This window comes from Euphorbia lathyris, chromosome 6, assembly GCF_963576675.1.
Source record: "Euphorbia lathyris chromosome 6, ddEupLath1.1, whole genome shotgun sequence".
Lineage (NCBI taxonomy): Eukaryota > Viridiplantae > Streptophyta > Magnoliopsida > Malpighiales > Euphorbiaceae > Euphorbia > Euphorbia lathyris.
Genome location: NC_088915.1, coordinates 20,869,752 through 20,893,403, shown reverse-complemented (window position 1 = coordinate 20,893,403; position 23,652 = coordinate 20,869,752). Strand labels below are relative to the sequence as shown.

The 23,652-nt window shown below is 36.5% G+C and overlaps 1 protein-coding gene and 1 long non-coding RNA gene across 5 annotated transcripts; one reads left to right on the top strand and one right to left on the bottom strand.

Annotated features, from left to right (window-relative positions):
* Nucleotides 1-5,261: 5,261 nt before the first annotated feature.
* LOC136233959 (uncharacterized) lies at nt 5,262-9,141 on the bottom strand. The gene is made up of 3 exons (XR_010690998.1): nt 8,709-9,141; nt 7,357-7,510; nt 5,262-5,603 (listed from the first exon to the last, which is right to left on the bottom strand). It is a non-coding gene; the product is annotated as an uncharacterized lncRNA (long non-coding RNA).
* A 1,936-nt stretch (nt 9,142-11,077) lies between these two features.
* Nucleotides 11,078-23,323, top strand: LOC136232536 (inactive poly [ADP-ribose] polymerase RCD1-like). Of its 4 annotated transcripts, none has more exons than XR_010690542.1 (8): nt 11,078-11,227; nt 16,698-17,955; nt 18,552-18,793; nt 18,885-19,006; nt 19,981-20,166; nt 20,475-20,570; nt 20,738-21,304; nt 22,961-23,323. XR_010690542.1 is itself a non-coding variant. In XM_066021755.1 (8 exons), the coding sequence occupies exons 3-8, from the start codon at nt 16,823-16,825 to the stop codon at nt 23,003-23,005; spliced, it is 1,824 nt and encodes a 607-aa protein (XP_065877827.1). In that variant the 5' UTR covers nt 11,078-11,227; nt 16,698-16,755; nt 16,817-16,822; the 3' UTR covers nt 23,006-23,323. The 4 variants fall into 4 exon arrangements, 3 of the variants coding, with proteins under 3 accessions (XP_065877827.1, XP_065877825.1, XP_065877826.1); XM_066021755.1 differs by lacking the exon at nt 20,738-21,304 and having other exon boundaries at nt 16,698-16,755; nt 16,817-17,955; XM_066021753.1 differs by lacking the exon at nt 20,738-21,304.
* Nucleotides 23,324-23,652: the final 329 nt, after the last annotated feature.

Sequence of the window (23,652 nt, the reverse complement as noted above, 5' to 3'; positions counted from 1 at the left end):
CTTCTATCTTTTTGATCCGCCTTATTAACTTTTTTTTTGTCTTTCGCCCTTCTTGCAGGTGGAGAATTAACGCCAATGATGTTATTAGAGAGAGGCGAAAACTTCAGGCTGCTCTGGTCGCCCAGGAGAAGGTGAATGATGCGCTTAGCAAGAAGGACGGAAAGTGTCCTGCAACCTCTGGTGCTCAAACTCCTCCTTCTTCAAAAAAGGCCAGGGCGGAAGGTCCTCCTCAGGAGCAAGCTTCACAAGCCGGCGGACCAGATCAACAAGTGATTCCGGAGGTTATTGGTTATCCAAGCATGGCCCTGGGTTGGTCCTGGCTTCGGAACATATAATGAATGATATTGAGGAAGCTATCGGCAAGCTTCCTGTTGTTTTGGAGATGAGGGCCAAGTACAAGACCCTAACCCACCTTAAGATGATCAAGCGGCGGTCTTTAGTGGTATGTGATATTCTTGATCCTGGTACCTTTCATAATTTCCTTCTCTAACTTACTCTTTCTTTTACTATCTGTTTCAGACCATTGATCATTGTAATACCATGGAGGCGGACATCGCTATGAACACGGTGAATGAAGCCCGTCTCAAGGAGCTAGAAGATGAAGTCTCCCTTGCCAGGTCCAACGCTCAGGCGGTAACTGCTTTAGCGAATGGTTTAAAAGAGAAGCTTGCTGATCTGGAGAAGAAGTTAGAGGGGAAGACCTCAGAAGCTGCCAAGTTGTCTGAGGAGCTGAAGGCGGAGCAAGACAGGCGGGAGAAGGACTAGGAGCGCCTAGAGGGGGCATGCGGACTCCGTGCCTACTATTATGGCGAACGTATCTTGGCGGCTCTCCTAAAAGACTTCCCAGAGTCTGGCATTGACGATCCTCAAGTGGAAGTGACTTCCGAGAATGAAGCAGTTTACTACGCTTCTTTAGAGGATGCCATGGCAGTTATTTTCAAGGAACCTTTTGCCCCTCCTATCGTGCCACAGAAGAGTGGAGAGATCATTGACTTGGAGGGCATTGTTCAGGATATGGAGGACGCCTTGGAGGATGGCGACGCTGCGCCTAGTGAGGATCTTCCCAAGGCGGATGGACCGACAGAAAGCCAATATGACCTTGCTCCTGAGTCCACGCCGAAGCCCGTTGGAGCTAACCCAAGCTCCTCTCCTCTTGATGATAATGTTGATGACCTTAATATTTAAGGTCTTTTTGATGTAAAAATGCTACAATATCACTTTGCACATTTATTAATATTTCTTTGCTTTTCTCAAGACGCTTTTGTCTTTGGATGCATGCATTTTTTCTTTAAGCATTCACTTAGTTATATGCTTTTTTGGGAGAGACATAAGTGTCTGAACTTATTCTCTGAACTGCCCCTTTTAAGTATTTCAGACTTGTCCCATCATATCACATGTTTTTGACACCATATCACATGTTTTTGATCCACCATATTAATCTTTCAAGTATTTAAATTTTTCCACCATATTAATCTTTCAAGTAACTCCGCCTGTGAGGGTCACTTGGTGGCCTTTACAGCCGGTCCCAAGCCCGGACAAAGGAGGAGGGTTGCGGTAGGTTTGTGACGGCCAGCGTAAAACTTAGCCACATCTTATGACATGAACCATAATATAAATATCGTTGGGGCGTTCCCTACTCAGCGACGCGCTGCACTTTCTAGACCCGGGTGTAGTGATAAATGTGCAAGGGTTGCTAGGTCGTCGCCCCGAAGCGGCGCGCCACCCCAGGACCCGGGGGTGGTGTCAAATATGCAAGGGTTGCTGGTAAATAAGCTAGTCCACGGTAATGGTAGGGGTAGGGGTAAGGGTAGTAGGTTACGCTTTGGGACATGGAACATAGGTTCTTTGACAGGAAGATTAGCTGAAATTGTAGATGTTATGAAGAGGAGGAGAATAAATATATTATGCCTACAAGAAACCAAGTGGGTTGGAGCCAAGGCTAGAGAGATAGCTCCTTGGGGTTATAAGCTTTGGTACTCAGGAAAGGATAAGGTTAGAAATGGAGTAGGTATTCTTATTGATAGGGAGTATATTGATGATGTAGTAGCGGTGTCTAGGAAGAGCGATAGAATTATGAGTGTTAAGCTAGTGATAGGGGATGAGGTTGTGAATGTCATTAGTGCATATGCGCCACAAATAGGATTAGATGTGTCTATAAGACAAGCTTTTTGGGATGACTTAGAGGAAGTGGTGCAACAGTTCCTAGGGATGAAAAAATGGTACTAGGGGGTGATCTCAATGGACACGTGGGTTCTAGGCGAGATGGGTTTGAGAGTGTTCATGGAGGGTATGGTTTTGGAGATAAGAATGAAGCAGGAAATGATATTTTGGAATTCGCATCAGCCTATGACTTGAGTATCATGAACACATGGTTTATGAAGAGAACATCCCACTTAGTGACTTATCGGAGTGGCGGTAATGCGAGCCAAATTGACTTCTTCTTAGTAAGGAGTGCTTGGAGAAAGAGTTATATTGATTGTAAGGTGATCCCTGGTGAGAGTACGACAACCCAACATAGAGTAGTGGTGATAGATTTTCGAAGTAGGAAATGTATAAGAAAACAAACACCTCAAGTAGAGACTAAGATTAAGTGGTGGAAATTGCAAGGGGAGAATCAACAAAAATTTGTGGATGAGATGACCAAAAAAGATATTTGGACTTGCAATATGGATTCAGATATAGATTCGATATGGAATAAGATGGAGCAGAGTATAAGGGAAGTAGCGAAGGAAGTTCTAGGGGAATCTAAAGGTAGCATGCCACTGGGTAAGGACACATCTTGGTGGACAGAAGAAGTACGACAAGCAGTAAAGAGTAAGAGAGAATCCTATAAACTATTGGGGAAATGTAGGAGTGACGAGAACTACGAAAAATACAAAGAGGCTAAAAGGGAAGTAAAGAAGGTCATACGAGATGCTAGAGCAAAGGTGAATCGGGATCTGTATACAAGATTGGATACGAAAGAAGGGGAAAGAGACATATATAGAATTGCTCGGATGAGAGATAGGAAGACGCGAGATCTCGGAAAAGTTAAATGTGTGAAGGATGTGGACCAGAAAGTCCTAGTTGGAGATAAGGATATCAAGGAACGATGGAGGTCCTATTTTGATGACTTATTTAATGGAGATCGCCAACAAGATGTTGGAGATATAAGTATCCATCACGATATGATAAATCACGAATGCCTGCGGAGAATTCAAAAGGGTGAAGTCAAAATGGCATTAAGTAAGATGAAGTTGAAGAAAGCAGTAGGACCTGATGGCATCCCTATTGAGATTTGGAGATGTTTGGGAGAAAGAGGAATCGAATGGTTGACGACGTTCTTCAACAAAATTTGGAGAAACAATAAGATGCCATCAGAATGGAGGAAAAGTACCTTAATCCCTTTGTATAAGAACAAAGGCGATGTCCAAGATTGTGCCAACTATCGGGGAATCAAATTAATGAGTCACACTATGAAACTTTGGGAGCGAGTGATCGAACAAAGGTTAAGGAGGACGGTGAAGATCTCGGAAAACCAGTTTGGCTTTATGCCGGGAAGATCAACTATGGAAGCCATCCATCTAATGAGACAATTAATGGAGCACTATCGAAATAAGAAGAAAGACTTGCATATGGTTTTCATTGACTTGGAGAAAGCATATGATAAGGTACCAAGGGAAGTACTTTGGTGGGCCTTGATAAGGAAAGGCATTTCGCGGAAATATATTGACATCATAAAGGACATGTATGAGGGAGTATGCACGAGTGTACGTACTAGTGTTGGGAAGACTGAAGAGTTTCCTATTACGATTGGAGTGCATCAAGGTTCCGCACTAAGCCCATTTCTTTTTGCCATCGTTATGGATGAACTAACAAGTTCACTTCAAGATGGTATACCATGGTGCATGCTGTTTGCAGATGATATCGTGTTGGTTGATGAGACGAAAGAAGGAGTGGAGAGGAAGTTGGAACTATGGAGACAAACTCTAGAATCTAGAGGCTTTAAGTTGAGTCGAAGTAAGACAGAATATTTGGAGTGTAAGTTTAGCGGCCGTAGGAGTAGGGAGGCAGGGACAATCACCCTAGATGGGAGAGTTGTTCAGGCCTCAGATTGCTTCCGGTATTTAGGATCTATTATCCAAACGGATGGAGAAGTAGATGGAGATGTTGCTCATAGGATTAAAGCTGGTTGGTCGAAGTGGAAGAGTGCTACGGGTTTCCTTTGTGATCCCAGCATGCCTAATAGATTGAAGGGAAAATTCTACCGGACGGTAATTAGACCAGCATTGTTATATGGTACGGAGTGTTGGGCAGTGAAACACTGCCACATCCATAAGATGTCGGTGGCGGAGATGCGTATGTTGAGATGGATGTGTGGTCATACGAGAAAGGACCGGGTGCGTAATGAAATAATTAGGACAAAAGTAGGGGTCACATCTATTGAGAATAAAATGAGAGAAAACCGACTAAGGTGGTTTGGCCATGTGAGACGTAGAGCGCTTGATGCGCCGGTTAGGAGAACCGAAGAGTGGCAAAGGGATGTAGTGGTGAGGGGTAGGGGAAGACCTAAGCAAACTTGGAGGAGGGTAATCGAGAGTGATATGAGTTTACTGGGAATTGAGGAAAATATGGTAGTGGATAGGACGGATTGGAGGGAGCGAATCTGTGTCGCTGACACGACTTGACTTTCACGGTTTTATATGATGGTTCATGTTAGCCGACCTCGAATCATTTCGGGACTAAGGCTTTGTTGTTGTTGTTGTTGTATTAATCTTTCAAGTGTTTAAACTTTTCCACCATATTCCGGGGTAGGTGGCCAGCCGTCCCCCAGTAAGCTTGCGATAAGCTTTTAAGGATTTCCTTTGCGCAGGATGTATCCGCTCATTAATAGGATATCTAAATGACCACTTTACAAAGAAGTGTCTATCCGTTACGGGACATTTATAATTTGGATCCGCCCTATGAAGGGACTTTTAAAAGATTCTTTCACGGGGAAGAGAATCTGCCCTATTGCGGAGGGACTTTGTATAAAATCTCACCACGGGAGAAACAATGGAGAACATTAATGGAGAATTTGCCCTATGGAGGGGCTTCGCCTAAAATCTCTTTACAAGAGATGCAATGGTAATCATAAATGGAGAATCTATGCCTTCCCTCTTGGATAGACGACATTTATGTATTATATGCTAGAAAGAAACATGCAAGCAAAAAATCAGTTTCAATAACAATACATTTATTGAGCAAGAAATGGCTTGCCTTTATTACAATGGTGAATAGCCTCTCTTGTGATTCTCATTAAAACCTTATAACAAGAAAAAACCCATTGGGAAAAAATCTTATTCTAAGGAAAAAGAGTACTCTAGGCCCTTTTCCTTCTACTTCTGAAAGTATTTGTGGAGATTCTGGATGTTCCAAGTTCTTGGTATCTCTGTTCCATCCATCTCCTCAAGCTTGAAGGTGGCGACTCCAATTTTAACCGCTACACGGTATGGTCCCGTCTAGGTTACGCCTAACTTGCCTTTTCCATCTGCCGATTGGATTTTATCCGCCTTCTTCAGGACTAAATCCCCTTTATTTAGCTCCATTAGGCGAGCGTTTTTGTTGTGATAGGAGGCGACTCGCTGCTTATAAAATAAAATTAAACATATTGGTTCTATTATAATTCGTCCTGAATTCATACTAAAGGACGTTTTATACATACCTACTTTTACTCACAACTTGTTGTCTGTTGGACGCTTAACACATGATTCTAACATTGTTCTTCGATTTTTTCCCAATTTTTGCTTATTTCAGACCCGTCATTCTGATATTGTTATTGCTGTTGGCTTTTTTCAAGGAGGCCTATATTACCTTACATCTCAATCTTTTGACCCTACCATAACAGCTAGCTATGTTTGTAATAAATAATACATTGTTCCATCTCTTTCCTCGACATTACCACTTACTAATGTTGTTACTAACAATGATTCTATGTTTCTATGGCATCATCGCTTAGGTCATGCTTCGACATCAAAATTAGCACATATTTCTGTTATTTCTTCTGTATCCACCAATATACCATGTAATGTTTGTCCCATGACAAAACAACATCGTCTGTCCTTTTCTCGCCACGATATATCTACTACTTTTCCTTTTCAATTGCTTCATATGGATCTTTGGGACCCTTATAAACTTGCTACCCTTACGGGAGCCAAATATTTTTTATCCATTGTGGATAACTATACACGTGCTACTTGAAATATACTGCTATGTAATAAAACACTCTTATTTATGATATTAGGATTACAAGTATTTATATATGCTTTACCGTGATATTCTTTTGCTAAAATTACATTGTCATAAATGAATATACTTGTATGATGTTTAATAATGTTTTTTAAGGTATTTAATCTCAAATGATTTCTTATTTCACGTTTTAAAATATAAACCCATCTTAAATATTCTCGTATATAAGCATGTGAATAACAGGATTTTTAGGAGGGAATTAGATACTTATTATGCCATGTGATATAGATTAATATTATCTTAGCAAAAAGCATAATTAAGCCCTTGAATTTTACATGTTTTAAGGATTATGTCTCTGATAAATTATTTTTCCATATTGAGTCATTGATCATTGATTTTGTTATGGATTTGACCCTTATTTAATTTTTTTTTTGTCGAGTTTGGATGACACGTATCGTTAGGACGATTCGGCTTATTGACGTGAACAAATAAAAGTAAGAATTTATTGACTAGGATAGATATAGAGTAAAAACTAACAAGAATTTACAAAAATTAATTTCTAGTGGTTTTTCCAAACTCAATTTTCTCCTCTCCCATTTTATAATTTTTAGTATTAGAATCGTCAAATCGATCTTCTTCTCTTCCAAACCCGACGGAAAAGTAAAATAAGGGCCAAATCCATAATAAAATCAATGATTAAAGGCTCAATATGGAAAAATAATTATTAGTGACTTGATCCTTACAACATGTAAAGTTTAGGAGTTTAATTATGTTTTTTTTTTGCCTATTATGAATGCATGTATGTATATCTATCTCTAAATGTTGTAATTTATCTTTCCGCAATTTAAATTCCTGCATTTACTATTCCGTACATATCAATCGTTAAACTAAAATGGGTGATTCTTTTAAACTATATGACTTTAACTAAAATGCTCAAAACGGTTTTCAAAACGAGAAAGAAAAGGTTTTCAAATGAATTTGAACCTTAAAAGAATATGCAATTAGACCGTTAGTGCATAGTAGTGTTAAGTAGGAGGCCGATGGTTCAAACCGGGCAATTATGGGGTGTCTAGTAGCATTTCTCCAGAAAGGAGCTAGCTTTCTTATATCGTACCTAATTTTTCAAACCCAACCGATCTCTCTAGTTACCTTATTTTCCATTTGTGGGTGGCGACTCTGCTATCTCCATGCTCTGATCCCGTTGAGTAGCTTGATTTCCAGATTGGTTGCTTTCGGCTCCAATCACATCGTTGTCGTCAACGGTATCATCCCATCAAATCTTCCAGACGAGGCTTGATATCTACTGTAACCCCCATCCCGGGTCACATTGAAAACACATAGGGAACTAGTCAATTATCATAATTAAGCACAAACACCAATATAACTACATAAATGCTTTTCATTTATTGTCGTCTATCAAAATCTCATAACCAAAGAATTAAATAATCAATCACATAATTTAATTCCTCAATAATATTTCACTTAATCTGAACAAAATGATCCAGTTCAATAATATAGAAAATCCTAATATGTGTCCATAAAACATCTAATGAGAATGAGACGTTTGTGCTGGCCAGCTTGAATGCAGAGTAAACCTGAAAATCTAGCAAATAGAACAAACTCTGAACCTAGCCTGAAAATTTCAACGTGGCAAGGGGTGAGCTGCCTACTCAATAAACATAATTACCTATATTTATATACATGAATATATATATACATACACATATATACAGTTAATTTCATGCATTTTACATTTAATTAATCCAATAATCAAACAATCAATCAATCAGGAATAAAAATATAAACATATCCTTTCGTATTTGACTCGATTTACTTCAAACAACAAAATTATAATTTATTATCTTTATTTTTAAGGGCCCAGCTAGACCTAAGTGAAATATACTCAATGGTTTCATGATTAACAATATTTCAACGTACATGTACGCTATCGCCTCCAGTTAATGATTTCTTTATCTTTTTTTTTTCAATAATACGGTACTGCTATCGTCCCCAGTTTCAGGACACAGTATAAACTCAATTAGAGTAAAATAACACCCTACCCAGGTGCCTGTGATCACAGTATCAACAAACCTCCAGACCATTGAATACACTCACCCAAGCTAGCTATTTATGTTTTGTTCTAACTCAAATATAATCCAATACAATTTCGTAATTCATAATCTTCTGAAGTCATATATATTTTCATTCTATCATGACATAATTTCACAGCTAATACCTCAATAAGTAAATACATGAGCAACATGATTTTAAAAGGAACAAAGCCTTATTTCAATAAATTCAACCATACAGAGAACATTTGATACTACACATCTCAAATCATCATATATATAAATCAAGTACCAATTAAATGATAACCAAATACTCAATATTCATTCAACATACATTTAATTATTCGATGACAAAAATATTAATAGACACTCACATAAACATATAAATATATATACATAGACATATATATAAACATAAGCAATTAAGTTTACCTCTCGTCCCAAAAAGCTAATCAAATTATTCGGGTTCTAATTGACCAGTTATTGGCTCTCCGGAGTTTCGCCAGAGCGCGGTGGTCGGCCGCCGGAAGTTCGCCGGAGATGACGGAATCACGAACCGAGACTATCACGAGATAGCCAACGATCAGAAGAGTCCAAAAGCACACCCCTTTCACAACTAAAATCGCCTAAAAGGTTGAGATCTAACACTTCGCCGGTGAGAAATACCCGCTTCGATCACCATATTTTTCGGTCAAAAAATATCAATATTGGTCTTAAAATCTTCCTCACAAAATAAAGAATTCAATGGTATAGTCTTCGTTTGAAGAAGTGGCCGGAATAAGGAGTTATGAAGGAAATTAGGAGGGAAGAACAAAGTAAATCGAAAAATACCTGGTGGCTGGAAAACGTTCTGTTGTAAACTAACCCTTTTCCCAAAAATAATAACCTACCTACGTTGAATAACTACAAATAATAATAATAATAATAATAATAATAATAATAATAATATAATAATAATATAAATAATAAAATAAGTAATAAATAGTAATAATAAATAGTTCTGTGGTTGTATTTCATAATAATTTGAATACTTTCATTTTTTTATACCATAATTATACTATATATTAAAATTTTATTTTGTAAAATATACCCCATAAAATTACGGATGTTACATCTACACTAGCATCAAAATGTTTCTCAAAAACATCCAAAATGATTATCTTACTATTTTGTCTCTCCCTAAATAATTAGATTACCCTTTCAAAAACTTTCTTAATTCTCCAATTTGAAAACTCTTAATCCTTCAAATGAATTTTGCTCTTTAATTTTTGTTGCTTTGGAAAGCATATTGCATGACTATTTATAGCCATGTAATGAACACATTATTCAACTAAGTAGTTGAATAATTAATTGTGGGCGTCTCCTTTTTCAACAATGGAGACACCAATTTATACTTCTATTTTTTTTATTTACATAAAGACAAAAGCTATTAATTGCCTTCGTTTATTGGGCAATAACTAACATCTAGACAACAATACCATTTGAAGAACCTGGTTTTCCATTACTTCATACCAAGCTACCAGCTGAAGAATCATGAATCTTGGTGGGTCTCAAATAAGTTCCACCATTTTTGGAATTCAAATGAGTATTTGCACCATTAACAAAAACCTTAGCTTATGGATCAACATACCATTGGTGGCGTAGTAAGCAAAAATTTGGATTGCGGTGGATCATTATTCCGACATGAAGGGGCACGAAGCCAAACACCATAAGCAAACACTCCAGCTTTTGGGTCAGGGAGGTCAAGCAAATCGGAACAAAAAATTTCAGCATGTCCTATCTTACCGCAATAGAAACAGAAAGTTGGAACATGTTCATATCGGAAATAGATCCAAGAGGAATCCCCTCCCGCTTTGCTAATCTACATTTTCCATTTAAGAGCCTTTTTAACATTATAAGCAACATGGACCCTCATATATGTCCGTCCAACACCATTAAAATTGTTCTAATCAGATTCCACGAAGCATCTCAGATAGTTTCCGATTGCAGTGACCACTTTCTCTGACATATAGCCAGTGGGAAGTTCATAAATTTGGATCCAAAACTCAGTTTTATTTAGTGACACCTTTTTCGGAGATTGACTGTCCTCCAATCGTCTCAACACTAGCAGATTTTGTTCCAAGGTCCATAGACCACCATTCACTACACATTCTCTTTCGAAGGGATGATAGAAGTCATTTAGATCAAAACTTCTAATAGGAAGACGGCAGAAACTCCTCATTAAAGAGACGAGAGCTTAATAAATCTACCAAATAATAAACCCAACCAAATTCAAAACCAAACAAATTAACACAACTATCTAACAAAATGCATAAAAAGAATCTCTTGTCGCACAAAAAATATTTCATATACTTTTTTATTAATTTACAAAAGATAACACGTCATCACCCCACCCCCTCCGCATAAATATGATCCATCATGTTTTTCCACGAGTTATGGTGAGACTTGGTTCCAAAATTGCTTTTGTTTGATAGTTAATAACATGATAAACTATAGAAAATGTTAATTTAGGTTTTCGCACGGAATAACACTGATATAGATTTGACGTTTAAAAAAAAATATTCATTTAGACATCGAGAATAAATTGTATACTTTATTTTTATTATTCTATTAAATTTTAATTTCTCTTTCCATGTATAATTGACATAACTTAATGGAATAATCTCAATAACATGTTTTGATGTTATTTTATACGTGAACTTAAATTTGTACTTCGCTTAAAACCTTCTATTTTTGTTACGTTATCGCTTGATAATATGCATATCTGTTTAATAGTACTAAAGAAAAGTGAAACCAAAGGACCAGAAGAAAACCTAAAATAAAACCTAAAATCGAAAATTGAAGTCTTCATCGAGTCGTTGTTCTTCATTGAAGGATCTCTCCTTTTTTTCTTCATCGATCGAACGAAGTCTTCTTCGTCTTTGCAGATTCTCTAGGCTTTTCTCAGATAAGTAAGCTAATGTAATCAATTTAGTTTCTGCCAGTTTTTTTGCTTGATTTCTGTAGCTTAAAGGCTTGTTTGATTCTGTCAGTTTTTTGCTTGATTTCTATCAGTTTTTCTTCACCGACCTTTAATTTTGACTATGTATTAATTTTGTTTTTCACACTCTTATAATATAATCTATAATTTTGTTCTTATTTCAAATAATATAGTCTTATAATTCTGTTTTTACTTCATTAGATTCAGGTTTATTTAGGAGCGGTTTCCATTGAACAATGTCTTCTTCATGTTTTGTAACTGTGTTTGATTCCGTAGCCTGAAGGCTTATTTGATTTTGTAACTTGTGTTTGACTCTGTAGCATTGAATTTGTTTGATCCTAGCAAAGATTGTGTATTATGAGAAAAGCTCCTTTAATATGTAACTGTGTTTGATTCTGTAGCTTAAAGGCTTATTTAACAAAATATTTTCATGTTTTTGTGACTGTGTTTGATTCTGTAGCTTAAACGCTTGTTTGATTCTGTAGCATTGAATTGGTTTGATCCTCGCAGAGATTGTTTGTGAATACTTTTCTTTATAACTGTGTTTGATTTTTATCGTCGACCTTTTGCTCCTTGTCAATTTACTAAATTATATTATAGTTTATAAGAAAAGTAGTGACTAATATTTTCTTGATGAAATTATACAAAATTAACTAAACACATAATATAAATGATCAAAACGAACACGAAAATCACTATTAGTCAAAATCGACCCCGATCTACTCATTTCCTTCGCAAAATCCAAAAATATACAAATTATAAAAATATCAAGGATAACTATACCAATGATCTATTATAAACAGTTTTTCAACCAAAAAAACAAACCTCTAAATCAGAATGTGAGGGAAAAAATTGAAAAGAAAAAAGAATAATTGAAACGATATTACCTGAAGATGATACATAAAAAAACCAAATAACTTGGTACGGCACAATCTTCGATAGGGAGAAGGTCAGAGAGAAAGAAACCAACTCACAAGAAGAGGAACAAGAAGCAGGCGAAATACGACGTCGACTGTTGTGTAAAGGCTCTCGGCTGATTTTTCTTTTGTTAAAGAAAAATCTTATTCTAAATTTGCTTGCACGAAAAGCAAGAAAGACCGTTCAGCTTCGCCCACAACCGGATAATTATAAGGTCACATGTTGGAGAACATATTCTGTATAGCTCTGTTGATTTGAGGATAGTAAGTACTAGGAAAGCCGCTAAGATGACATTGGTCTTTAACTGTGACGGATTCTCAAGATTGCGCTTTGGATTCTCTTCGGCATGATTAATTTAGCTACAAGTCTTATTGTTTTTTTTTAAAGGAAAGTGCATTAATGAGTCTCAAGCGGGTAAAACAATTGTCAGGTGTAATTGTTGAGCAGTTTGTTAACAACATAAAAGTTGATAACATAAAAGAAGAAAACTGCAAGTTTTCTTTTATGTTATTAACAAACTGCTCAACATGTAGAGTGTGAAATCTAACTACAATACTAGGTATGTGCTTCTGTTACTGTCAATATCCAAATTTGGCTGTTTAAATTTTTTTATATTCGCTTTGAAATTTTAAGTTCTTAAATGAGCTTTTAACTCGATGTTTTATTGATGAAAGATGGAAATGTGTATGGAGCACTATTTATTTGTGGCGGACAACAATGCTAAGCATTGCAGGATAGTGCTTCACATTATTAATGCATACTTTGGGCTAATACACTCTTGGTCTCTTATATATGTTTTGTTCATTGTCTAAATAACTTATATTGAATATCGTGTTTTTCTCTAAATGTAACTTCAATTGAAACTTTTGTTTGAGGGAAAGAAACTGATGGGAAAAACGACCAACAACAGAAACAACAATAGTGCGTAATTAACCTTTGTTATCAATCTTTTCCTTGTATTGTATGAATCGTCAAGGAAACTGACAAATAGAGTAATAACCGAAGCACAATAACACAATGATAAATAAAAATGGCAGCCACAAAACACAAGCACAACAAGCAATATTTTTACGTGGAAAACCCCCTCAACGTGAGCAGTAAAAACCACATAACAGTAGTCCACTCAAATCTTTCACTATATCAAAAATAATGGACAATACAATAGTTCTTCCCTAGACAATACTAGAGGCATACACAATCTACATCACACCCTTGGAAATCTCCTTCAAGAAGTATGAAATAAAAAACAACACAAGATGAGAAATACCCTAAAAAGCACAATTTGTCAACAATCTGCCCCTTTACACGAATTGGCCTTTGCGACCTCCAAATCCATTCTCCTCCGGTCAAAACAAGGAACAAGATGTCTAGAAGCTCTATCCAAAATTCATGTAAATCCTTTGGCAAAAGGCAATTCTGTGAGGCTGCACGGATGGAGAAGAAAATTAGATTCTCTCTTTATCTTTTGTGTTTGTGGCTACTTTCTTCTCAATTGCTCTCAAAACTTAACCTTATATGATACTAGGGTTGACAGTTAGGCCTAACCCATTTTTTGGGCTCTTCATGGATCCGTAAAGCCCAACAAATCTACCCTATGAGGAGTTCGCCATCCCGGCGATGGAACAACACACCTTCAGCTTCTCTCTTGCTAATACCTTTGTCAACATATCATTATCATTATCATCGGCTTGAACTTTGTCAAGCTCAAACAACCCTTCTTCAAGAGCATCTCTAATGCAATGATACATCAATATGTTTCGTTCTAGCATGGTAAGTAGAGTTTCTAGCAAGATGAATCGTGCTTTGATTATCACAAAAAACCATATTATGCTACCACAAATAACTAGAAGTGGACTTCAAGCTATTTTTTTTTTTCTCTTGCCATATAAGAATGTGTACTCAACAAGCAATGGCTTCCCACTTCCAAATGTAAGACCCAATTTGGAAGTACCTCGTAGATATTTGAATATACATTTAACTGCTTCCTAATGCTTCCTAGAGTGTGATAGAAAACGGCTAACAACACCTACTGCATGGGCTATATCAGGCCGTTTAAACCTCATAGCATACATCAAACTTTCTATTGCTGAGGCATATGTAACTTTGTCCATCTCTTTCTTCTCTTTCTCTATATCTTTAACTTAAAGTTGGTAGTAAGATGAGAACTAACCACTTTAACTTTATGCATGTTGAATCTGCAAAGCACCTTTTCAATATATTTTTCGTGTGACTTGTGTAACTTCTTGGCAACCCTATCTCGGGTAATTTTGATGCCAAGAATCTGTTTTGCTGGCCCCAAATCTTTCATAGCAAAAGACTTGCTACGGTGAATGTCATCAACATAAAGCAACAAAATGATAAAAAGAGTCAAATCTCTGAACAAAAACACATTGATATTCATTGATATGAAGTAGTCTTTGGGTAGCATTGCTTACCCATAACTAATTTGAACTTCCTATACCACTGTCTTGGTGCTTGCTTCAACCCATTATATGTCAGTTTCACAATTGGAAAGAAAATCTTATCAAAATCAATGCACTTCTTCTTACTGAATCCCTTGACCACCAATCTAGCTTTTTACTGTGGTTGTGAAAAGTTCTCTTCTTGCTTCACTTTGAACACGCACTTGTTCTTCAAATCTCTCTTGCCCTTAGACAATTTCACCAATTCAAAAGTGTTATTCTCATACAAGAACTTCATCTCATCTTGCATGGAATCAATCCACTCTTTCTTGTGCTCATCATCCATAGCTTCTGCATAACTCTTGGGTTCTCCTCCAGTCAACAACATATACTCATATGCACCTTTAACGACTATGATTTAGTACTTGACTATTTGTTGTACTTTAGAATTGTTACTTGTTATTTATGATTTTATATGTTATTTTTCTATAGTGCACCATGTGTTGCCCAGGGCACGCCTTCGCCTCGTGCCTTCAATAACTCTGGTTATTGGTAAAGTCCCAGGAAAGAAATCTAAAAGATCTTTTTCCTAGTGGAGAAACATCTCCTAGGGATAAAAGACACAGACTCAGCAACAGTTGGACTAGTAGAGAATACTGTTTGCAAACACGATCTTGTTTAAGTATGATTTTTATAATCTGTAAGAGTTACTCTCCCAATCCTCCATTTATGTATGGGATAAGGTACTAAAATAGGCCTAAGGTTTTTGGGAAAGTACCAATTTAGGCTCTACGTTCAAAATAGCACCAATATAGGCTTAACGTTTACAACATAATATCAATTTAGGCTTAACGTTTACAATATAGCATCAATTTAGGCCTCACGTACAAAATAGCACCAATTAATGTTTACAAAATAATACGAATTTAAGCTTAACGTTTACAAAATATATTCAATTTAAACTAAATGTCACAATTAAATTAACCATATTATATTTATTTCCTATTAACTTTATATGTTATCTTTTTATTTAGTTCTATTTTGTTATTTATTATAATACAATTAATTAGTATTATTGCCCATTAAAACCTTATATTTGTTTTTCATCAACCATTCCATGACTCCTAAATTCCATGGCTCATGTAATATATGCAAACTAAAAAGTAATTGAATATCCACAATATTTCGAACACTAGCTAAAATAATATTGATACATGTCAGTGTTCGAAATATTGTAGATATTCAATTACTTTTAGTTTGCATATATTACATGAGCAATGAAATTTATAAGATCTTAATGGGCAAGAATACTAATTAATTGTATTATAATAAATAAGAATATAGAGATAACATGTAAAGTTAATAGGGAAAGAATGTAATATGATTAATTTAATTATGACGTTTAACTTAAATTGTATATATTTTGTAAACGTTAAGCTTAAATTCGTATTATTTTGTAAACGTTAAGCCTATATTGGTGCTATTTTGTACGTGAGGCCTAAATTGATGATATATTGTAAACGTTAAGCCTAAATTGATATTATGTTGTAAACGTTAAGCCTATATTGGTGCTATTTTGAACGTTGAGCCTAAATTGGTACTTCCCCAAAAACCTTAGGCCTATTTTGGTACCTTATCCCTTTATGTATTGTTATGTCTGTAGCAGACAAGATCGAAGTCCAGGAAAACAATGGTGGTATCACACTGTTTTTGAGTATGTTTTGTTACAACTTTGTGTGATTAGTTTTTTTTTTTCCAAATCATTTCATTGGCTAAAATGATTGTGAATATTGAATATTCTATTAGAGGAAATCATACTTGTACTGATCTGATGATTCTTCATACTGGTTGTGGTCTCATGAATCATTAGTTGCAGGCAAGCTTGCATAACTGTGGAATCTAAGTAAGTTTCTTGGACTGTAAGATTAACAATCCATGTGACCAAAAATATTGTAAGACACTTGTTTTACTGCAGTAAGATGAAACGAATCCAAAGCTTCTTTTTGCTTAAATCCTTTAACTGGCTTTGTGTTGCTTGTTTGATGAGTTGCTGTCTGTAAGTTTTTTTGAGATGGTACTGCGGGTTGAACTCAAAACTTATCACTAGTTCCTATTTTACAGGGTTTGCCAAATATCTTCAATGGCGTTGTATCTTTAAAACTGGTTCGAGGCTAGAGTGGTTAGTCTTCTTTATATTCGACCTTTTGGTTTGAACTTCTTGATAGGGATTGATCTATTAGGTAGAAATGGACTCCAAGATCGCAAAGGTATTGGGTAGTAATCGGAGAGTTATGCATGGACTGAAGAGGAAGCGAGCATCCCGTAGTGCTGTATATAGTGCTGGAGCTTCCCACATCCTGTCACCTGAGTGGCGCACTGTGAATTTTTTAACTCACAAACCTGTGAAACGACAGAGACTGCCTGAAACCCAAAGCAAGCATGTGACTTGTGGGTCTCGTTCTAGGAAATCTTTGCTCCGGTGCTATTCAAATTTTACGAGGAGTGGTGTGCCGGAGCGTCTTATGTACTATAAAAATGGGGAATGGAGCAACTTTCCTCAAGATGTTATTGCTTTACATATGAAAGATCTTCAACAGAAGAAACCTGTTATTGAAATAGAGGTAGAGGGACATCGATTTGTACTGGATTTCTTGCATATGTTTCGACTGGACATGAAGACCGGTTCACAGAAGCCAATTGCGTGGATTGATGAATCAGGTAGTTGCTTCTTTCCAGAAATTTATGCTGATGATGAGGAGCCATATGCCTGCTGCCAACATAATTGTGTCAACGGTCAAAAGATTGAGCCGTACTGCCCTCACGAGATCAAGCTGCAGCTTGAAATTGACATAAGAGGTATTGATCAATGCAAGTTGAAGGAGTCTAGTGGAGAGTCGAATTCTCTCGTCAATCATATTCAGATTGCTCAAAAACCTATGAGTGATAGCTGTGTCCCAGAGCTAGAGGATAGCTGTAACAGGATGCCTGATGAAAAAGTTGATGAGGCTGTTGAGGAAAATCAACATATTAAAAACAAAGTAGTTACTGGAAATGAGCCTTGTAATGACAGCTTGGATTCTGAACATGTTAGGAAGTGGTTTCTTACAGGCGTGAACTCTTTCGGTGTTGTCAGCATGATTTCTATAGATCGCTGCTCTAGTGTTTCAATGGAATATCGATTGGAACTTTTCCAAAAGCAGATCGAATTGACAAAAAAATGCCGCTGGGATGCAAATATTCGATATGCTTGGCTTGCTTCGTCCAAAAGATTAATTTCTACCATCTTGTCATATGGACTGGGACATTGTGGACAATCTATAGTGAAGTCCAAATATGGCATTGGTGTTCATCTCTCTGCAGCAAACTGCAGCGACACCAGGTTGTAATTTTGGTCCATTTCATTGTGTCATATACTGTTGAATAGTGCACCAGACCTATACTTGTGTGTTTTGATATCTAAAATCTGCAGCAGATTTATTTGAAAATTATTGATTATTCTCAGAGCTTCTCAGAGCTGCAGAATATTCTGGTTTGAGAATGCTTTGCAAGAGGTTATATTTAGTCTATAGTTTTGAAACTCCTATGCGCTTACCAGGAATTATCAACAGAAGAAGCTGCTCATTATGAATTTTGCAATTTTCATTACGAGGCTTCAGTTATTTTCCTTTTCTATTTTCATTCATAATGCACATTGTAAACAAGTATATGGAATTTTGTGTGCGCCATTGGGTGAAGATTCTGTTGTGGACAGCCTTCGGACATATGATTAAGAGGGGTCTAGGGGTGAATGATCTTAATATAGATGTTCTTTTGCAATAATGGTTTTTGGACTGTATATTTGTTCGTACTTTCTTTGTCGCTCTGCCTTTGGAAGTTATTGCATGCACTGTCATCGATATATATATTATGATTGGTCTTTGTTTGTTGTACCATTGTATTTTCTCATAATCCCTTTGTTGAAATGATATATTGCAGTGCAAAATTTTGTGATATTGACGAAAATGGAGTTAGACACATGGTATTTTGTCGTGTTATAATGGGAAACATGGAACTTGTTCATCCTGGGAGTCAGCAATGCCATCCCAGTAGCGAGAGCTTTGATAGTGGCACGGATGATCTTCAAAATCCGAGTGCATATGTAGTTTGGAATATGAATATGAACACCCACATTTATCCAGAATTTATTGTTAGTTTCAAGATCTCTTCTAGCGCTGAAGGTGATATGCTAATTATTATGAATACTCAAATTTCTTTTTTTCTTCCTCTCTCCTCTTCAATTCTGGGTTTTGTTTGGCGTCGCTCTTACAGAGTTTGTTGGAAGTGCGATTAAGCATGCTGTTTCTGGAATAACTGCATCCTCACGAGGTGCTCAACAAAATTTAGCCATGGAGGCCTCTACTGTTGATCTGAACTTACCAGCCACTGATCTGGTAAGGATACCCCTATTACATTTGAACACTTTATTTGCTATTACGTGATTCACTGGACTGTATTATATATAAATAGAAGAAAACAGTTCGCTTTTCTGCCACTGATCTGGTAAGGATACCCTAATACATTTTCAGTGGACTGTATTATATATAGAACAAAATAGTTTGCTTTTCTTTTCTTCTCTCTCTTTTTCTTGCTGAGTAGCATTATAAAATAAAATGATAAAGTGAACGGTGCTTTTGGAGCCATAAAAATGCTATGATCAAGTAAAACTTATTTAAGGAGATGATGATTTTGCCTATAGCAGTTGCAGCTGAAGTACAGGCCCTTGATAAACGAGTTCTGGTAGTAATTACGTGTGGGCATCATATTATAGGTGAACAAGTATGTTGCGGGGACTCTGGGTAGCTTTCTTCAATAATAGGTTGTCCGTTTATAGCTTTGCTGAACTTATTAGTGCAGTCTTAGAATTCCATTTGGTTTGTGCTGATTAGAATTATACTTATTCAAGGGTAGTGAAGACAGGTCTGCGTTTGACAGAAAGGCATATGTGCAATTGCAGATTTAGATTAAATTGTGCTGAGTTCAGTAATTAATCAAGCGGGCTAGAGTTGAAATTATTCATTGATCAGGAAGATAAATGCTACATATTTATTAGATGTTGATAGATTTTATAGCCTAGCAAAAGAAGTTTTTTTTCTCTCTTTTGGCTTTGAAAGAAGCTAACTGGGTATTCTTTAAGCCATTGTTGACTGATAAATGTCAGAAGAATCGGAATAATGTGCCAAGATCTTGTGCACTATGGGTGAGGTAGCAGTCGATATTTACCTTGCTATGCTAGCTTTTTATTATGCCCGGTTATATATATATATATATATATATATATATATATATATATATAGGGACTGCAGTTCTTTCATTCTCGCTATCAGTGCTATGCTCATTTTACTGTTGACATTCATTACTTCCATAGGGAATCAAAAGCGAACTGGCATCGGAATCTGGAGGATCATTAGGAAAAGCTTGTAGTCTTGGTTCAAGCAGTACAAGGGTTCCTAAATCTCCTTATATGCCTTTCCAAATGTTGTTCGCTGCACTTTCAAATAAAGTTCCAAGTGAATACATGGAACAAGTTGTCGCTCATTATGAACTGTTTAAGGTATACTCAATTACATGGCGTCCTAGATTTCTATAAAGGACGGCCCGGTCGCACTATGCGTCCCCGCTGAGCGAGGGTCCGGGGAGGGGTCCCACCACAAGGGTGTACTGGGGGCAAGCCTTCCCCTGCCAATTTATTTGGCAAGAGGCCGCTCCTAAGACTCGAACCCGTGACCTCTTGGTCACACGACAACAACGTTTACCGTTGCGCCAATGCTCGTCCTAGATTTCTATATGTTCATTAAATTGTTCTCTCATTTTTTGTTAACCCCTTTCTTTGGATTACTTGCCATATCTATATTGTTTCAGGCAAAGAAGGTAAGCAGAGAAGATTTCATCAAAATGTTGAGATTAAAAGTTGGGGATGCGTTACTGAGATCAACAATAACAAGTCTTCAGTGCAAGGTATTGTCTAAATTTGTATGATTGTCTGGTCATCTGGTAGTTATCTTGGAATTTGTTTTGTTGACCTTTTAATAGGTAATAATGATGGGAATTATCAAATGGGGCTAAATAAGACAAGGGGTTATATGTATTCAAAATTGACAAATTTGTTTAATCTATAAATGCAGTATGGTTTTGGCATATGCTAACAAAATGGCTAACTGTGAGAGACAAAATTATGTAAAAATATCTCTCTTCTCAGCTGTCAACGAAGAGAAGAAATAGAACTAGGAATTTCTCTGCATTACGTGTATTTATGCCTTTATGGGCATGTGGATTTGGTCCGTAGAAACAATCTTGGACTGGTTTCACCAGCATGCTGCTAAAGTGATCCAAGACTGTGATTGAGAATATGTAAGGCTGGGGCCTCTAAAGCCAAAAAAAAAGTGTTTTAATAACAACTTATGTCTGTCATACCTGAGACGGGCTTTGTTAAATTGCTGGCCTGATAATATGGGCAAAAAGGGTCTGCGCCGAGAATCAAGTTCACATACAATGTTCAGGATAGACAGCACTACTCAAGCAAGGATTTAATGAACGAGGAGTCACAACACTTCTGCTTCTCCCAATTTGGGATAACGGAATCAGGGTTATGCATCGTTTGAGAAGCGGTGTAGCTCGTTAATCATATGTGGACATGAGCAAGGCGATCAACCATACTCAAGGTGGTGTGTGAAGCCTTTTGAGAAGTGAGAGTAAGCTCATCTACTGTTTGTGCATATCAACCAATAGAAATTTTCTACTAATACTTTATACTTAGCTTTCAAAACAAAAAAGCAGCAGCACTCTCATGAAGAAAATAAATATAAGAATCATAACTTACGAAAAAATGATGGTTCAATGGAACTGTTTGGCTCATATTGATATATTGAAGATGCTTTTCGCTACTTAATTTGAAGAACAGCTGTCTGTTAGAAACTCAGGATTATCACTATTGTGCTGAGACCTAGAAGCACTGCCACTTCTAGAAGTGAGGTTAATGTAGGAGTGTCGTATACTCCCACACTCCGGGGACACGCACCAGACACTCCAAAATAAGTGTTCCCTCTCTTTTTTTTTTTTTTAAATATGAGGAGACTTTGGGGACATAGCTTCTGAGTTATTTAAGTAGAATACATGAGTTCTTTAAATAATTTTACAAAAAAGAGGGGTTAACTATAAAAAAATAAAATAAAACCTAATGAAAAACAAAGAAATCTAAATCTAAGGAAAGGAATATAGCAGCCGTCCCTTTTTTGGTAGTTTAAATAGTTTAAAGTATTTAATGTTTCTTTTTGATGAATTAGTGACTTATTATGGATGTTATTTATGGTTTATAATGACTAATGAATGTTGTTTGTGATATCGCGTGTCCCCACCGTACCCGTGTCTCATATTTGTAAAAAATGCTGTTTCTCGCACCAGCACCGTTACCCGTGTCACCGTGTGGATGCTTCCTAGGCCGAGACCTAAGTTGACAAATTTTGCTACATATTTAACCACAGTTGCATGAGTTTGATTTTCATTGTGTGCAAGTAACCAATTGAGATAAATACTACTGAATCTGAATCTATGTTGGAAGCAAGGTTGTAAAAAACGCTAGGCGCTAGTCGGGCGGACAGGGCCTCGGGGATTAGTCGGATTTGTATTTTTGTATTTTTTATTTGTTAATCAACAAATTGTTATATAAATTCAATTAAAATATGTATTATACTATCTAAAAATAGTAATATAAAATTATTTAATATAGAAAATCATGTATATTTATAACATATCTTTAAAAATGTGCAAACACCAATATTTTAACAACAATCTCATTGAAACAACTTAAAAGTGAATTATAATAAACCAAAAATATAAATTCACAGTAAAAAATGCTTTTGTTCATTGTCTCTTAGGCGGTACCTAGGTGGTCTAGGCGGCGTCGAGGCGCCCCAGGCGGAGGCCAGACGGCTAAAAATCGCCTAGGATTCAATAAAACGCCTAGAGGGACTAATTGGAGAAAATCGGGGTGGATTCTCAATTTCGAGCGCCTAGGCGGCCTTCGTTTCGAACAGTGGTTGGAAGTAAAATATATGAATGGTATTTCCCTTTTGTCTTTTGGACCAATTTTGAAAGGAACAATACAGTTAGGCAAAGTAAGATTTGCTGACCCTTTCGTCTTCGACTGTAAATAGAAGTGAGGTTCGTTAGAGAACTATACTGGTGCACTGGTTGCTTTTAGTTGTGTTCATATGCTGCTATCTCTCTGCAAGAATTTCTTGTTACAAAAATTATTGAAGATTGTGCTAAATAAAAGCGCCTCAGGTTGTATTATCGTGTGATTTTTTCGTAGCGATATATTGATATAACCTGTTGGTGGCTACTAACAGGTGCCAATGAAGTATGTGGTTCAAAAGCCAACTGCAGAGGGTTAGAGCGGGATTTGGATGAAGCAGCACCTTACGCAATGTAATATAATGTTTCGTGGATTTGAAGGTAAAGGTTGTTTCATGCTTGTCTTGTGGTTGAATGTGTCGACATAAAATTGTGAATAATGTGATGATTGGTAGGAGTTAGCTACTAGAACTGGTAGTTTTTTTTTTTTTTGGTCATTGTTACTGTATTGCAGCTTCTTGATGAAACATGGGAGGTTTTTCTTTGGTTCTGTTACTGAAGGATTATTACAAAGTTTTTTTTTTGAACTGAAACTAGGAATTTATTATGGAAGACGTTGCAAGAGATTGATTTGTTGATGCTGAGAAAGTCTTGATCTTTCTTTCTTTTATTTTCTAAGTTTTAGTTTTCTGGAAAAAAGCAGATGCATACACCAGATTGGAATTCTTGTTATTACATGAAAACCATGTATGCTATACTTGCAAAGGAGTACATAAACAAAGGATAGTTTATCTAATGATTTTTCAGGTTTTATTTATTTGAAATCATTCAAAGACCTATTTGAAAATTTCTTTTGAACTCACTCGGATTCTAAAAAAACAAAAAAAGTCATCGACTTCCATGATTACGCCTAATGATTCACATTCCCAATGTCTTTATGTAATTTAAAATGTTCAATTTGAGATTT